This window comes from Salvelinus alpinus, chromosome 1 (assembly GCF_045679555.1).
Source record: "Salvelinus alpinus chromosome 1, SLU_Salpinus.1, whole genome shotgun sequence".
Taxonomy (NCBI): Eukaryota; Metazoa; Chordata; class Actinopteri; order Salmoniformes; family Salmonidae; genus Salvelinus; species Salvelinus alpinus.
Window position 1 is genome coordinate 84203422 of NC_092086.1, and position 15903 is coordinate 84219324.

The 15903-nt window shown below is 44.2% G+C and overlaps 1 protein-coding gene and 1 pseudogene across 1 annotated transcript; one reads left to right on the top strand and one right to left on the bottom strand.

Annotated features, from left to right (window-relative positions):
- LOC139564990 (gem-associated protein 5-like) overlaps positions 1-5143 on the top strand; it is a 29601-nt pseudogene extending 24458 nt beyond the window's left edge.
- Positions 5144-11961: 6818 nt separating this feature from the next.
- Positions 11962-15665, bottom strand: LOC139532101 (CCR4-NOT transcription complex subunit 8-like). The gene is made up of 7 exons (XM_071329249.1): positions 15437-15665; positions 14495-14693; positions 14173-14366; positions 13841-14002; positions 13542-13686; positions 13107-13217; positions 11962-12871 (listed from the first exon to the last, which is right to left on the bottom strand). Exons 2-7 carry the CDS (start codon positions 14609-14611, stop codon positions 12743-12745), a joined length of 858 nt encoding a protein of 285 aa, XP_071185350.1. The 5' UTR covers positions 14612-14693; positions 15437-15665; the 3' UTR covers positions 11962-12742.
- Positions 15666-15903: the final 238 nt, after the last annotated feature.

A 15903-nucleotide genomic window follows, 5' to 3' on the forward strand; every position in this document is an offset into this window, starting at 1 on the left:
TACTAAAGGACATCAACAATAAGAACAGACCTGCTTGGGCCAAGAAACAAGAGCAATGGACATTAGACCGGTGAAAATCTATCCTATGTTCTGATGAGTCCAAATTTGTGATTTTTGGTTCCAACTGCCGTGTCTTTGTAAGACTCAGAGTAGGTGAACGGATGATCTCCGCATGTGCTTTGCTGCTGACACTGTCTGTGATTTATTTAGAATTCAAGGCACACTTAACCAGCATGGCTACCACAGCACTCTGCAGCAATACGCCATCCCATCTGGTTTGCCTTTAGTGGGACTATCATTTGTTTTTCAACAGGACAGTGACCCAACACACCGCCAGGCTGTGTAAGGGCTATTTGACCAAGAAGGAGAGGGATGGAGTGCTGCATCAGATTACCTGGCCCCCAGAATCACACTACCTCAACCCATTTGAGATTATTTGGAATGAGTTGGACTGCAGAGTGAAGGAAAAGTTCTCAGTATATGTGGAAACTCCTTCAAGACTGTTGGAAAAGCATTCCAGGTGAAGCTGGTTGAGAGAATGCCAAGAGTGTCTAATGCTGTCATCAAGGCAAAAGGTGGCTACTTTGAAGAATCTCAAATATAAAATATATTTTGATTTGTTTAACACTTTTTAGTTACTACATGATTCCATATTTGTCAATTCATTGTTTTGATGTCTTCACTATTATTCTACAATCAGAGCAGTGTGCAGTGGGATGGAGATTGGAGTGGGTCTAGGGTATCAGGTAGGGTGGAGGTGATATGATCCTTGGCTAGTCTCTCAAAGGACTTCATGATGACAGGAGTGCTATGGGGCGATAGTCATTTAGTTCAGTTACCCTAGCTTTCTTGGGAACAGGAACAATGGTGGCCATCTTGAAGCATGTTGGCACGGCATACTGGGATAGGGATTGATTGAATATGTCCGTAAACACACCAGCCAGCTGGTCTGCGCATGCTCTGAGGACGCGGCTTGGGATGCCATCTGGGCCGGCAGCCTTGCGATGGTTAACACGTTTAAATGTTTTACTCACGTTGGCCACGGTGAACTAGAGCCCACAGGCTTTGGTAGCGGGACGTGTCAATGGCACTGTATTGTCCTCAAAGCGAGCAAAGCAGTGGTTTAATTTGTCTTGGAGCAAGACGTCGATGTCCGCGACGGGGTTGGTTTTCTTTTTGTAATCCGTGATTGACTGTAGACCCTGCCACATACGTCTCGTGTTTGAGCCGTTTAATTGCGACTCTACTTTGTCTCTATACTGACGCTTTGCTTGTTTGATTGCCTTGCGGAGGGAATAGCTACACTGTTTGTATTCGGTCATGTTTCCAGTCACCTTGCCATGAATAAAAGCGGTGGTTCGCTCTTTCAGTTTTGCTCGAATGCTGCCATCAATCCACGGTTTCTGGATCGGCAAGGTTTTAATAGTCACAGTGGGTACAACATCACCGATGCACTTGCTAATAAACTCGCTCACAGAATCAGCCTATACGTCAATGTTGTTGTTCTTAGACCTTTAGTTTTACATATCTACCATATACAGTGCATTCAGAAAGTATTCAGACCCCTTGACTTTTTCCACATTTTGTTATGTTACAGCCGTATTCTAATATAGATTAAATAGTTTTCCCCCCTCATCAATCTACACACAATACCCCATAATGACAAAGCAAAAACAGGTTTTTATACATTTGCCTGAAATATCACATTTACATATGTATTCAGACCCTTTACTCAGTACTTTGTTGAAGCACCTTTGGCAACGATTACAGTCTTGAGTTTTTTGGGTATTGTCACATTGTATAAATGATTGGAGACAGGCACAGGAATACGTAATAGGGGGTTTTAATACTCTACCCAAAAATACAACATGCCATGAAAAGCACGAGGACGAAGCCCAAAACAAACACGTATACAAAACACAGGGATGTAAACCCAAACAAAAGAGCAAGGTTAAACCTCCAATAAATACACGGGACGAGACCCATAATAATAATGCACAGGACAAGACCTGTAAACAATGCACGGGATGAGACCCGTAATAGCGAGTACACAATACACGCAGCACGAAAGCCGAAACAACAAAGCACAGGTACTCACAAGACAAACGGACATGGGAACAATAACCGACCAAACAATGGTGAATAGAGGGCACATATACATAGAATTAGTAATCAGGGAGAACGGGAACATGTGTCCGTAATGAAACAGTTCAGTGACACCTAGTGGCCGGTGACGTAGACTCCGGAGCTGGTGTCCGGAATGAGCAACAGTACTGTCGGGCTGTATCACCGCCTGGTACGGCAATTGCACCGCCCTCAACCGCAAGGCTCTCCAGAGGATAGTGCGGTCTGCACAACGCATCACCGGGGGCAAAGCTGTTGAAGCTACTTTGAAGAATCTCAAATATAAAATATATTTTGATTTGATTTTTTGGTTACTACATGATTCTATATGTGTTATTTCCTAGTTTTGATGTCTTCACTATTATTCTACAATGTAGAAAATAGTCAAAATAAAGAAAAACCCTTGAATGAGTAGGTACTCTATAGGTGTGTGGAGGCAGGTCACTATGAGTCTGTGGTGTACCTGAGACTGTGGAAAGGTGACCATCGCAGGTGCTCTGCAGGAGGCCACTGGGAAAGGAGAGCTGAGTGATCACCTGCTCTCTGTTGCACGTATGGGTAAAGAGCACTAATTTAAAGTTTAAATGTTTTCCTATTTATTCCAGTGTAGAATGCATATTTACAAAATTAAGCTCTTCTGATTCAGCAACCAACTAGGCAATTAGTATAATTCGTTGTTATCTTGCTCCTTGACAAAGTAATGTGTTTCTCTGTGGTACAGTGCTGTACAGTATGTATGCATGCAGGTGTAATAGTATTTGTGAACCCCTCAGCTTGCTACCAGGTGTGGCTGAGTACAGTGGATGCCTATGTGAAGCAGCTGTGTCTTCAGAAGCAGTTCCTCAAGGCTGCCTTGCATCTCCTGTCCATCAACAAGGTCTACGAGGCCATAGACCTCCTCAAGTCCCACCAGCTCTAAAGGTCATTTAGCTCTACAGGTTATTTTACACATAAATTATTATATAAAGAATATCAAAGTTTGTGTTGCATGAAGATCCAATAAAGTAATTCCCTTCTACTTAGTGGTAGGATTTTAGATTGTTATCTGTGACTGACCTATCAGTGGGAGTGATCATTGGAATCTCTGAGCTGTGAGTGACATGTTTGTGTGCTGTCTCATGGGGGGTCATAGCCCTGGCCATGGCTAGGCTGCAGCCAGGTGACCTTGTGCTCAAGGGGCTCTACACCACCTGGGCAACCGTGCTGGAGAAAGACAGCCACTTGACTACTGCTGCTAAATGTTAAATAACAAACTAACATTAACCCATCTTCATTAATAAAACTGCATGTCGGTGTAAAAGTGCACTGTGTAATGCAGGTAGAGAAATAGACGGTTGCTCTGAATAGCTGACTTGATGCTAATGGAACACGCTGTGTATTTATCAAATCAAATGTATCACCCTGTTATCTCGCCGTGGACTCCAGCTTCGACGCTGCCAAAGTAATTGCAAAGAAAAACGACCCAGTCTCACTGAAGACGCCCGCCAGTCTGGCGAAGATCTCTGGTGAAAGCGACCTGTCCCATTCACTCACCTCTACCTTAGATGCGGCGTCCTCTCAGGATTGGCTGGGAGCACAGCAACTCCTCATCGCACAGGAGAGCATATTGGTTAGTTGCCCTGAACTGGCCAATGCTCATAGATATAGATACAAGATATAGTCCCATTGATTAGCTATAGGTTATGGTCAGATAAGATATGTGTCTTGATTTTCATGATTGATCTATACTGTCCCCCTCTGCTATCGGCCCACCGGTTACACTTCTGCACTATCGAGCTGCTCATTGTGAGTCTAACAGGGACAGACGTAGTGACTTGGAACTGTTCCTCCAGCCATCCCTGGTCAGCTTCCAGTAGCCAGGAAGCCAAGAGGGCTGTGTGGGAGAGGGAGTTTGGTGTCTCTCCCAGCAAGCCAGTGAAACTCAAAGCTCTTCACCAACAACTGAAAGCCATAGACAATCCACAGATGACACCTAACGTTCCTATGAAACAGGTATGTCGCCAGTGGACAGAGACTTGACTGGTGCACGGGCCCAGTACATCACTGGGGCTAAGATGCCTGCCATCCAGGACCTCTACACCAGGTGGTGTCAGAGGAAGGCCATAAAAATTGTCAAAGACCCCAGCCACCCCAGTCATAGACTGTTCTCTCTACTACCGCATGGCAAGCGGTGCCGGAGTGCCAAGTCTAGGACAAAAAGGCTTCTCAACAGTTTTTACCCCCAAGCCATAAGACTCCTGAACAGGTAATCAAATGGCTACCCAGACTATTTGCATTGTGTGCCCCCCCCCAACCCCTCTTTTTACGCTGCTGCTACTCTCTGTTTATCATATATGCAGTCATTCATGTACATACTACCTCAATTGGGCCGACCAATCAGTGCTCCCGCACATTGGCTAACCGGGCTATCTGCATTCTGTCCCGCTACCCACCAACCGCCAACCCCTCTTTTACTCGCTGTTTTACTCGCTGTGACTATATATGCATAGTCACTTTAACCATATCTACATGTACATACTACCTCAATCAGCCTGACTAACCGGTGTCTGTATGTAGCCTCGCTACTTTTATAGCCTCGCTACTGTATATAGCCTGTCTTTTTTCTGTTGTTTTATTTCTTTACTTACCTATTGTTCACCTAATACATTTTTTGCACTATTGGTTAGCCTGTAAGTAAGCATTTCACTGTTTCAAGTTCTACACCTGTTGTATTCGGCGCACGTGACAAATAAACTTTGATTTGATTTGCATAATTATTCTGTTGATGGGATGGAGAGCGATATTGACTGATACTGACCATATAGTCAGCAAATGTACTTTTGTAGACTTTTTGGGAAATATCTACTATGTTGTAGACAGTGGTGCCTCTTGTGTCTCATCTGAACCCACTGTAATGGCTCTTGTCCTCTTCCAGCTTCTGACACAACTGTCCCTGTACGTGACCCTGGGCACAGTGAGCTGGTTGTTAGATGACTGGGGGGTGGCACTAGAAGAGCTGTTGCAGGGCGTGGCCAGATGAAGTGAGACGGGCAAGCTGCTATTTCCTCTAGGTCAGTGGTCACCAACCTTTTCTGAGTCAAGATCACTTTTGCATTTCATAGACTGACCAGGTGAATCCAGGTGAAAGCTATGATCCCTTATTGTCACTTGTTAAATCCACTTCAATCAGTGTAGATGAAGGGGAGGAAACAGGTTCAAGAATGATTTTTAAGCCTTGAGATAATTGAGACATGGATTGTGTATGTATGCCATTCAGATGGTGAATGGGCAAGACAATAGATTTAAGTGCCTTTGAACTGGGTATGGTACTGTAGTAGGTGCCAGGCGCACCTGTTTGTGTCAAGAACAGTTTCCCGTGTGTATCAAGAATGGTCCACCACCCAAAGGACATCCAGCAAACTTGACACCACTGTGGGAAGCATTGGAGTCAACACTGGCCAGCATCCCTGTAGAACGCTTTCGACACCTTGCAGAGTTCATGCCCTGACAAATTGAGGCTGTTCTGACGGCAAAGGTGGGGGGTGCAACTCAATATTAGGAAGGTGTTCCTAATGTGTGGTATACTCTGTGAATACTTGTAATTGTATTTGTAGTGTACCTTCAATTTAGAAATTTTACTTTTATGATAACCATAGAGCAAAGGGAGTACCTATTGAGTTGCACAACTGAATCCATTCAACCGAAATGTGTTTTCCGCATTTAACCCAACCCCTCTGAATCAGAGAGGTGCACGGGGGCTGCCTTAATCGACGTCCATGTCGTCAGCGAACTGGTGTTGTTGGGGGATTAACTGCTTTGCTCAAGGGCAGAACAGCAGATTTTTCCACCTTGCCTGCTCTGGGATTCGAACCAGCAGCCTTACAGTTACTGGCCCAACTCTCTTAACCGCTAGGATACCTTCCACAGTATCCATTACATATCATTTTAACAGACAACAGCAAATCTTAATATACAATTGATGTTACAGAATGGTTAGTTATTTACTTATTTTCTTTACTGTAATATAATGCATTGATAACAAGTCAATTGTATGGATTATGTATTCATGTAGTCACCTGTCACACCCTGATCTGTTTCACCTGTCTTTGTGATTGTCTCCCCCCCGCTCCATGTGTCGGCCATCTTCCCCATTATCCCCAGTGTATTTATACCTGTGTTCTCTGTTTGTCTGTTTCCAATTCGTCTTGTTTGTCAAGTCAACCAGCGTTTTTGTTCTCTGCTCCTGCTTTTCCCAGTCTCTCTTTTTCTCTCCTTCCTGGTTTTGACCCTTGCCTGTCCTGAGCACGCCTTCCTGACCACTCTGCCTGCCCGACCCTGAGCCTGCCTGCCGACCTGTACCTTTGCCCCACCTCTAGATTATTGACCTCTACCTACTCTGAACCCGTCTGCCGTCTGGTACCGTTGCCCCACCTCTGGTATACTGACCCCTGCCTGCCTTGACCTGTCTATTGCCTGCCCCTGTTGGATTATTAAACCATTGTTTATTCGACGTTGTCTGCATCTGGGTCTTACCTTCATACCTGATAGTACGAACTGGCCATGACTGACCCAGCACACCCTGGCCAGCTGTGCAATCCCATCTCCTCCCAAGGAGCCTCCATTGGTAGGCACAAGGAATTGCTTCGTGGTCTTACGGAGGGGGTCCAAACATTGGCTGAGCACCATGACCGGACGTTGGACATGCTGTTGGAGCAATTCTGCTGGTTGTCTGGGGGGCAGCCTGCCACGGTGGTAACCCCACCACCCCTCAGTAACTCGGCGGTTAGCAGCGCCGCCCCACCGGCCACTCCACCTTCCCGGGAGCCAGGATTACCACCCCGGAACGCTTTAATGGAGAGCCGAGCACCTGTCGGGCGTTCCTAGCTCAGTGTGCCCTCATTTTCGAGCTCCAGCCATCCTCCTTCCCCTCGGATTGCTCCAAAATAGCCTACCTCATCACGCTGATGTCTGGTGGGGCTCTTACCTGGGCTACCGCCGTATGGGAACAACAGCCAGCCATGTGCGTGAGTCTGGAGGGGTTCGTGGGAGAGGTGAGGAAGGTTTTTGATGCCCCGTTCTCCAGGAGAGAAACTGCCAGGAAGCTAATCCAGCTCTGGCAGGACGCCCGCAGAGTGGCCGACTATGAGGTGGATTTCCGCACGTTGGCAGCAGAGAGTGCGTGGGACCAGGAAGCACTGTTCGACATGGTCCTGCATGACATCTCGGAGGAGGTTAAGGACAGACTTGCTGCTCAAGAGTTACCCAAGGATCTTGACTCCCTCATCGCTTTGAGCATCCGCCTCGATGGGCGATTGCGGGAATGACGGATGGAGAGGAAATTTGATTTTGCTCGTCCAGGGATTCCACCTCGCCTCCGAGTCATCCCTGAAGTCTCCGACGTTGCCGAGAGCACCCAAAGTTTTCCGACCTTCCTCGAGAGTCACTGAAGAGGGCTGAGGCACTGTTTCCCGAACCTATGCAACTAGTCAGAGCTGGGCTGTCGCCAGCGGAACAGCAACACAGGATCAACAACACAGGATCAACACAAGGAGCAGTCTGTATTGTGGTAGTTTTGGTCATTTTGTGTCCTCTTGCCCGGTAAAAGACCAGGCTCACCGGTAGGAGCGAGTACTCTGGTGGGCCTTATGGAGAACTTTTCTGTTTCCCTTACTCGCACCCCTTTCATGTCATTCTGTTGTGGGGAAGCCAGTCCAAATCTTTTCAGGTCCTCATTGACTCTGGGGCCGATGAGAGCTTTTTGGTTGCCACAGTGGAAAAATGTGAGTTCCATCGCTCCACCATTCCCTTTCTGGGCTACATCATCTCTGCTGGGAGTGTCCAGATGGAGCCCGAGAAGGTGAGAGCGATGGTGGATTGGCCTCAGCCTATGTCCAGGGTGCAGCTGCAACGCTTCCTGGGGTTCGCCAACTTTTATCGCCGCTTTATCCGGGGTTACAGCACCCTGGCCTCCCCCCTGTCTGCACTCACCTCTACCAAGGTTCCATTCATGTGGTCCTCTGCATGCTGACAAGGCGTTCCAGGACCTTAAACACCGCTTCACCACTGCTCCTATCCTGGTTCATCCTGACCCTTCTCGTCAGTTCGTGGTGGAGTCAGTTCATGACGGATGTTCCGCCCCTTCTAGCCAGTGCCTCCATTCCTCCAAAGCCATCTTCACCGCAAGAAGCTCCTGATTCCCCACATCGTAGTTCCTCTCTGTGTCATTGAGGCGGTGGGAGAAGAAGGCGCAGGGATGCAGCTTAACCTCACTAGGGTATGTGGGACGGTAGTGTCCCACCTCGTCAACAGCCAGTGAAACTGCAGGGTGCCAAATTCAAAACAACAGAAATCCACACCATTTTAAGGATAGACTTGTTGTAAATCCAGCCAGTGTCCGATTTCAAAAAGGCTTTACGACGAAAGCACAACAAACATTTATGTTAGGTGAGTGCCTATTCAGAGAATAACACAGCCATTTTTCCAGCCAAAGAGAGGATTCACAAAAAGCAGAAATATAGATAAAATTAATCACTAACCTTCATCTTCATCATATGACAGTCATAGGACTTCATGTTACACAATACATGTATGTTTTGTTCGGTAAAGTTCATATTTATATCCAAAAATCTGAGTTTACATTGGCGTGTTATGTTGAGTAGTTCCAAAACGTCCGGTGATTTTGCAGAGAGCCACATCAATTTACAGGAATACCCATAATAAACATTGCTAAAAGATACAACTGTTATGCATGGAATTTTAGATCCACTTCTCCTTAATGCAACCGCTGTGTCAGATTTCAAAAAAACTTTACGGAAAAAGCACACCATGCAATAATCTGAGTACGGCGCTCAGACGACAAATCAAGCCAAACAGATATCCGCCATGTTGGAGACAACAGATGTCAGAAATAGCATTATAAACATTCACTTACCTTTGATGATCTTCATCAGAATGCACTCCCAGGAATCCCAGTTCCACAATAAATGTTTGTTTTGTTCGATAATGTCCATCATTTATGTCCAAATTCCTCCTTGTTGTTCACGCGTTCAGTACACAATCCAAACTCACGACGCGCGGGCAGGTCCAGCGGAAAGTACGGACGAAAAGTTAAAAAAGTTATATTACAGTCCGTTAAAACATGACAAACGAAGTATTGAATCAATCTTTAGGATGTTTTTAACATAATTCTTCAATAATGTTCCAACCGGAGTATTCCTGTGTCTTCAGAATTGCGATGGAACAGAGCTCGCTCTCACGTGAACGCGCATGGTCACCTCATGGCAGACCTGACTCATTCCTCTCTCCTTCGGCCCCACTAAACAGTAGAGGCATCAGACAAGGTTCTAACGACTGTTGACATCTAGTGGAAGCCTCAGGAAGTGCAACATTACCAATATCCCACTGTATCTTCAATAGGAGCTGAGTTGAAAATCGACCAACCTCAGATTTTTGCCTGCATGATGAGTTCTGTTATACTCACAGACATCATTCAAACAGTTTTAGAAACTTCAGAGTGTTTTCTATCAAACCAGGCCGTTTACTCTGGGCATGCTTTTCATCCGGACATGAAAATACTGCCCCCTACCCCAAAGAAGTTAACTTGGGTCAAACGTTTCGGGTAGCCTTCCACAAGCTTCCCACAATAAGTTGAGTGAATTTTGGCCGATTCCTCCTGACAGAGTTGGTGTAACTGAGTCAAGTTTGTAGGCCTTCTTGCTCGCACACGCTTTTTCAGTTCTGCCCTCTATACGATTGAGGTCAGGGCCACTCCAATACCTTGACTTTGTTGCCCTTAAGCCATTTTGCCACAACTTTGGAAGTATGCTTGGGGTCATTGTCCATTTGGAAGACACATTTGCGACCAAGCTGAAACTTCCTGACTGATGTCTTGAGATGTTGCTTCAATATATCCACATAATTTTCCTGCCTCATGATGCCATCTAGTTTGTGAAGTGCAGTAGTTCCTCCTTCAGCAGAACACCCCCACAACATGATGCTGCCACCCCCGTGCTTCACGGTTGGGATGGTGTTCTTCGGCTTGCAAGCTTCCCCCTTTTTCCTCCAAACATAACGATGGTCATTATGGCCAAAGTTATTTTTTTGTTTCATCAGACCAGAGGACATTTCTCCAAAAAGTACGGTCTTTGTCCCCATGTGCAGTTGCAAACCGTAGTCTGGCTTTTTTATGGCGGTTTCGGAGCAGTGGCTTCTTCCTTGCTGAGCGGCCTTTCAGGTTATGTCGACATAGGACTCGTTTTACTGTGGATATAGATACTTTTGTACCTGTTTCCTCCAGCATCTTCACAAGGTCCTTTGCTGTTATTCTGGGTTTGATTTGCACTTTTCACACCAAAGTACGTTAATCTCTGGGAGACAGAATGCGTCTCCTTCCTGAGCGGTATGACGTCTGCGTGGTCCTATGGTGTTTATACTTGCGTACTATTGTTTGAACAGATGAACATGGTACCTTCAGGCGTTTGGAAATTGCTCCCAAGGATGAACCAGACTTGTGGAGGTCTACAATTTTTCAATTTTTCTGAGGTCTCACCTGATTTCTTTTGATTTTCCCATGATGTCAAGCAAAGAGGCACTGAGTTTGAAGGTAGGCCTTTAAATACATCCACAGGTACACCTCCAATTGACTCAAATTATGTCAATTAGCCTATCAGAAGCTTCTAAAGCCATGACATCGTTTTCTGGAATGTTCCAAGCTGTTTAAAGGCACAGTCAACTTAGTGTATGTAAACTTCTGACCCACTGGAATTATAAGTGAAATAATCTTTCTGTAAACAATTGTTGGAAAAATGACTTGTTTCATGCACAAAGTAGATGTCCTAACCTACTTGCCAAAACTATAGTTTGTTAACAAGAAATTTGTGGAGTGGTTGAAAAACGAGTTTTAATGACTCCAACCTAAGTGTATGTAAACTTCTGACTTCAACTGTATAGTTTTTTATCCCCGTCCCTGCAGGAAGCTGTCATTGTAAATAAGAATTTGTTCTTAACCGACTTTCCTAGTTAAATAATGGTTAAATAATCAAATATAAACAAAATGTATTTTAACGGTAGAAGAGTAGCATGGCAGCTTCAGAGATCTCCTTAGATCAGTGGTCGCCAACTGGTCGATCTTCAAGACATTTCTAGTCGATCACCAAATATTTATGTAAAAAAGCCAACGAACGACAAAGGCTTGCACTCCTTTTTAAATCGTGTTGAGCTGTTGCCGGTAGGTGCACTTGATTTAAAAGTCCCGCGCACTGGGTAAGCAAAGTGTTCCCATGACACAAAAGGCACTGTATATCAGTAAACCTTTTCACTAAAATACATCTGACTTACATGAAATTTGGGTGTATGAACACCACCCTAAAAATATGAAATAAATTGATGTACTGATTCATCAGGTGTAGCATTTTAGTCTGGAATGAAATTATTGAAGTAATGCTGTTTGATACTTATGTGCAATGGCCTAGATCCCTATATTTACAAAACAAATGGCACCCAAGTCTGTGTACATTACCTCGCTCTGAGTATCCCTCATGTTAAGGAGGAATACATGGAAAATCCTTAATTATGCAGAGGATCCAACTACCTCAGGGTGGAAATGAACCTGTCCAAGACAACTTAGACCCTTTTTAAATCAGATGCAGGTCTTGCTCTGTCCGTTTTTAACAGCTAAAGCTTGGTCTGGGAAGAAGAAATGTATGCTAGCCTAGGCACAATGACAGAATGTAGCCCAACTACGTAATCCAATTCAACCTTAAAACAGGGACACAATTGGTTCAGTAAGGCATGCCTAAATATAGGAAATACATTTTGGGGCATGCCTTAAGACATGACAAAATACAAAAAAATGTCACATTGAAAATAGAAAATGTTTTAATATACAACTGTTTCAAACAATGTATGTTGTAAAAACAATAGCAACCAAAAACATCTGTTTAAACTGAGCGGTGAACAAATTAAAAGCAAATGTTACACAGAACTGCTGTGTGCCCCTGTAACAAGTTCATACTCAGACCAACCTGGTACCCACCTAAAAATCTCCTTCCTGAAAGGAAAAATGCTAAAACAGGTTGGCTGCAGTGAAATTTAACATTTTAGTTTACATACCTGTCCAGCATACTTTTTTCTTTTTTTTAATGTACAATCCCTACAAGCATGTATCCAACACTGAAATGATTTGGGAACGATACCTACCGATGCTTGAGTTACAGTTGGGTCTAAATAAAGTTTGCTGTTATGAAAAGCAGGAGTGCAGGGAATTGCTGTTGAGCACTTAAATGCTACACTTATCATTTGCAGTACAATACACGAGCTGGTCCCATGCTTTTAAAATAATGGTAGTTACTGCAATGCTGTAACACACAGATAAAAGGTTTCCGAATACTGGACCTGTGAGATGGGTGCTAGAAAGGCTCAATGGTGGTACAATAGGGAATTTGAATGGTGACAATACGCAGTAAAATCAACTATGACAGAACAAAATGGTTTCAAGAGGAGAGTCTGTGGTAACCAATGCCCTTTTTGCAGCTGGTGAAGTTCGATACAGAAATTAATCTCATGTTTTCTTCTGGGAGTGAGGGGAGAAGAGAAACATCTACCGGATGGGATAAAACAAGTGAGTCTTCCACGTGGTCGGTCAGTGCTTGTTGTTAGTTTCCTCTTGGGAAGAGCTTGAGATGCCGTTCTGATTTTGAGTGGACCCAGAGCCCAATCCATACAATCGCCCACAATACTTTGCATCATCAATGTTGTCTTCAAAGAAAAGCTGCAAAAGACAACTTACTTCAGAAGTTTCAAGTAACAGAAACATTGTCAAACTCAGGTTCTCCCAAGATGCACGTCCCCATCATCAAGGCTAGTTTCTACATCTTGAACTGGGACTGTCAATCTTAAAAAGGTTAATTTCCTTCCTGACCACTGATTTGAAAGGACATGACAGGTGTAAGCACAATGTTGAAAATGTCATGGAAGATAGGAGACATTAAGAATAGAATAGGTACCTCTTTCATCCTAAAGAATGCCATCCCTGTGAGCAGTGAATCGGAACCGGCCTGGTGCTGTCTCCCAACCCTCTTCAGTTCCAGCTGGTCAGCCACCTCCTGGAGTCCTCCCTGAACAAACACACAGGTAACAGTCAGCCAACTGGAGCCATATGCTCTACCTCAGCCTTGACATTTCATGTCAGTCACATTTCTTTACCATTAGACCACCATTGCTTGTGTAGCTGAGGCGGTTCAGTGAGCCACGCTTGTGTGATGCGTAACCTTGTCTGAGACCCAAAGACTTGCATTAGCTAATCAAGCTAAGCATGCCAACAAAGTGTAGGCATGCATGATACTCAAATTCAAACTGCTTTACAGCCAACAGTGCTTTCATTCGCTTTGCTAATACCATAACATGAATGAATAAGAAAGTTACCAGGAATGTGTCTTTACCTTTAAGTTCTTACAGCTTTTCATCAGATATTTCACGTCATAGATTGCAGGGAAGAAGAGATTGAGGATCTGGAAGAACTCATGTTCCTCCTCAGGTAGGCGAGTGTCCGTTAAGAGCTTCACCAGGTAGCCAAAATCATACCCGCTGCAAATGAGAAAAACAGCAGGTAGATCATAACATTTCTCAAATGACAATTGAGGCACTGTTGTGAGTTTTAATGACTTGGGCCCAGAGTTTAACCTGGTAACCAGGAGAAACTAGGGCCTAGGACCACTGACATTTCTCCGAGCATCCCTACCTGTGAAAGGAGAGCCACTTGACATTTTCACACAGCACTAAACCAGATGTCATCAGGAGCTCAGCAAAGTAGAGTGTGTCGATCCCCTCTTCCTCGTGCTTTTTGAATTGGAGGCCAGAGTTCTGGAGTAGGTCTATTGAGTCCTGGGAGTACATATCCTCTCTGTTTACAAAAGAACATCAGTCTTTTTTTCCAGAAAGGAGCAAAACAAACTATTACTCAAGTCTTCTAATGAGGCAACAAATCCTACCCAAATAAGCATATGCATGCTAGTTTTAATTTCAACACTGGCTATGCTGTATTGTAAAAAGGATGTAAGGAATAACACCCACGTTAAATTAAATTTGAAATTAAACTGCCATGTTGTTGTTCCAGGAGGATAGTCTCCGTCCTCGTTCATAAACGACAGTCCCAATTGGATGATTTTCAGAAGGTCCACGTTGCACCTCAAGAGCTGGTACTGGTAATCTACTGTGCTGCGAAACTCGCCAATGGGTCGAACTACTACTCCGGGGAATTCTGTGTCCTGGTGGAACAAGGAGGACATCATTAAATTACCGAAATAAAATGTTTTAACGCAATATCAAAACCTTCCCAGACCTACTAAGCACAAATTGAAAATAGTGTATATGCATATTTGGCACGATAGATTACCATGGCAATGGAGTTGTAGCTTTGAATTATCTGTCGGATTTTCCTCATTTCCTCCTCCACATTGCTTGCCCAGACCTCACAGATAATCTGACTGGTATCTGCAAGTGCGGCTGGCATTTTTGCAGGTTGAGGAAGGGACTGAAAACACCGATAATTCTGCAGCACCTTCGGGGAGCAGTCTGGTGAAGAAGAAAAAACTCTGGGAACAAGAGGTTTAAATTAATGTAGGCCATTCAGCTAATCAACCATTACATTTTAAATGCAAAATGATAGCTAGTTAAAACTGTGTGCAGTAGCTGGATGCAGCATCAAACACATGTAGCTAACTACATGGCTGGGCGCTTAAATCAAAACCTGACTGGCCTGGATATCATCACTGCGGTATGAGGGATGCTAACTAGCTGGTAGTTCAAGAGCAAGCGAGCTTGGCTGGATAAACGACTCCACTTTGGTTTCTGCAAATTATGAACATTTCTTGTACAAACACTTGGTTAACTAGCTAGCTCGCAACAATGAAATGACGAACAAGCTAGGTAGCTAACTCAGTTACAGGGGGAAACATAGTATGTTCACGGTAGATAACATTAACCTCCAGTGTGGCTAGCAGTGTGGCTAGCTAACATGAATGTTAACTACCTCGTCAATCTTTAATTTTTTTGTATTTTACCCCCCACATTTGGTGATATCCAAATTACGAACTTGTCACATCGCTGCAATCTTCCATAACAGTCAACAGTAGCTAGCCGAATTAGTTTAGACTAGCTAGCGAAATGGCTAACTAACGTTCTGTTTGCTAGCGTTGGTTCGTATGAATATGACAAGCTAACGTTAGCTGGAAAACGGCAGGACAGCTAGCCAACCCACTTACGTAAACTGCTGGACTCACATTATGGTATTGGCTAGCTACTATGAACCGTATAAACCACAAATAACAATGTTTACCTGATCCGTCGTATGATCTTGTACTTCTGCTGGGGCTACTGCTAGTACTTGATAGCTAACGTCACTGGTTAACGTTGGTTTACTTGCTGCTATCGGAAGTCATAGAAACATTTACGCAGGCGCAGTGAAGAAGAAAAAAGCTCACCTTCACTCTCTCTTGAAGCTCTGACCCAAATAGTCTGATTGTAGTCGCTAAAGAGCACGGAGCATATACAGCCGTTTCCCCCAAGAAAAATGAATTACATTATTATAGCATGCTACATATCTATAGTTTTGAACTTTATAGTTGCCAATGGGGGTCATGACAACAAACCACATGTACAACAAGTTTTCAGCACAATAAAGAACCAATTATCCTGGAGTTCATTGGCTTGCAAAGGTTTTAACAAACTCAATGCTTTACAAAGTGTCACATTTATGCAAATCTTCACTTGGGCTTTGGTATTCCACAATAATCAATACAAAGC

Bases quoted from the DNA above. Each gene is read 5' to 3' on its own strand.
- LOC139532101 (XM_071329249.1), bottom strand. From the start codon at position 14,611: ATGCCAGCCGCACTTGCAGATACCAGTCAGATTATCTGTGAGGTCTGG. The intron at 14,367-14,494 runs GTAATCTATCGT...TTGTTCCACCAG, and splicing joins GCTACAACTCCATTGCCATG to GACACAGAATTCCCCGGAGT. The intron at 12,872-13,106 runs GTACCTATTCTA...TGTCTTTTGCAG, and splicing joins CATTCTTTAGGATGAAAGAG to CTTTTCTTTGAAGACAACAT.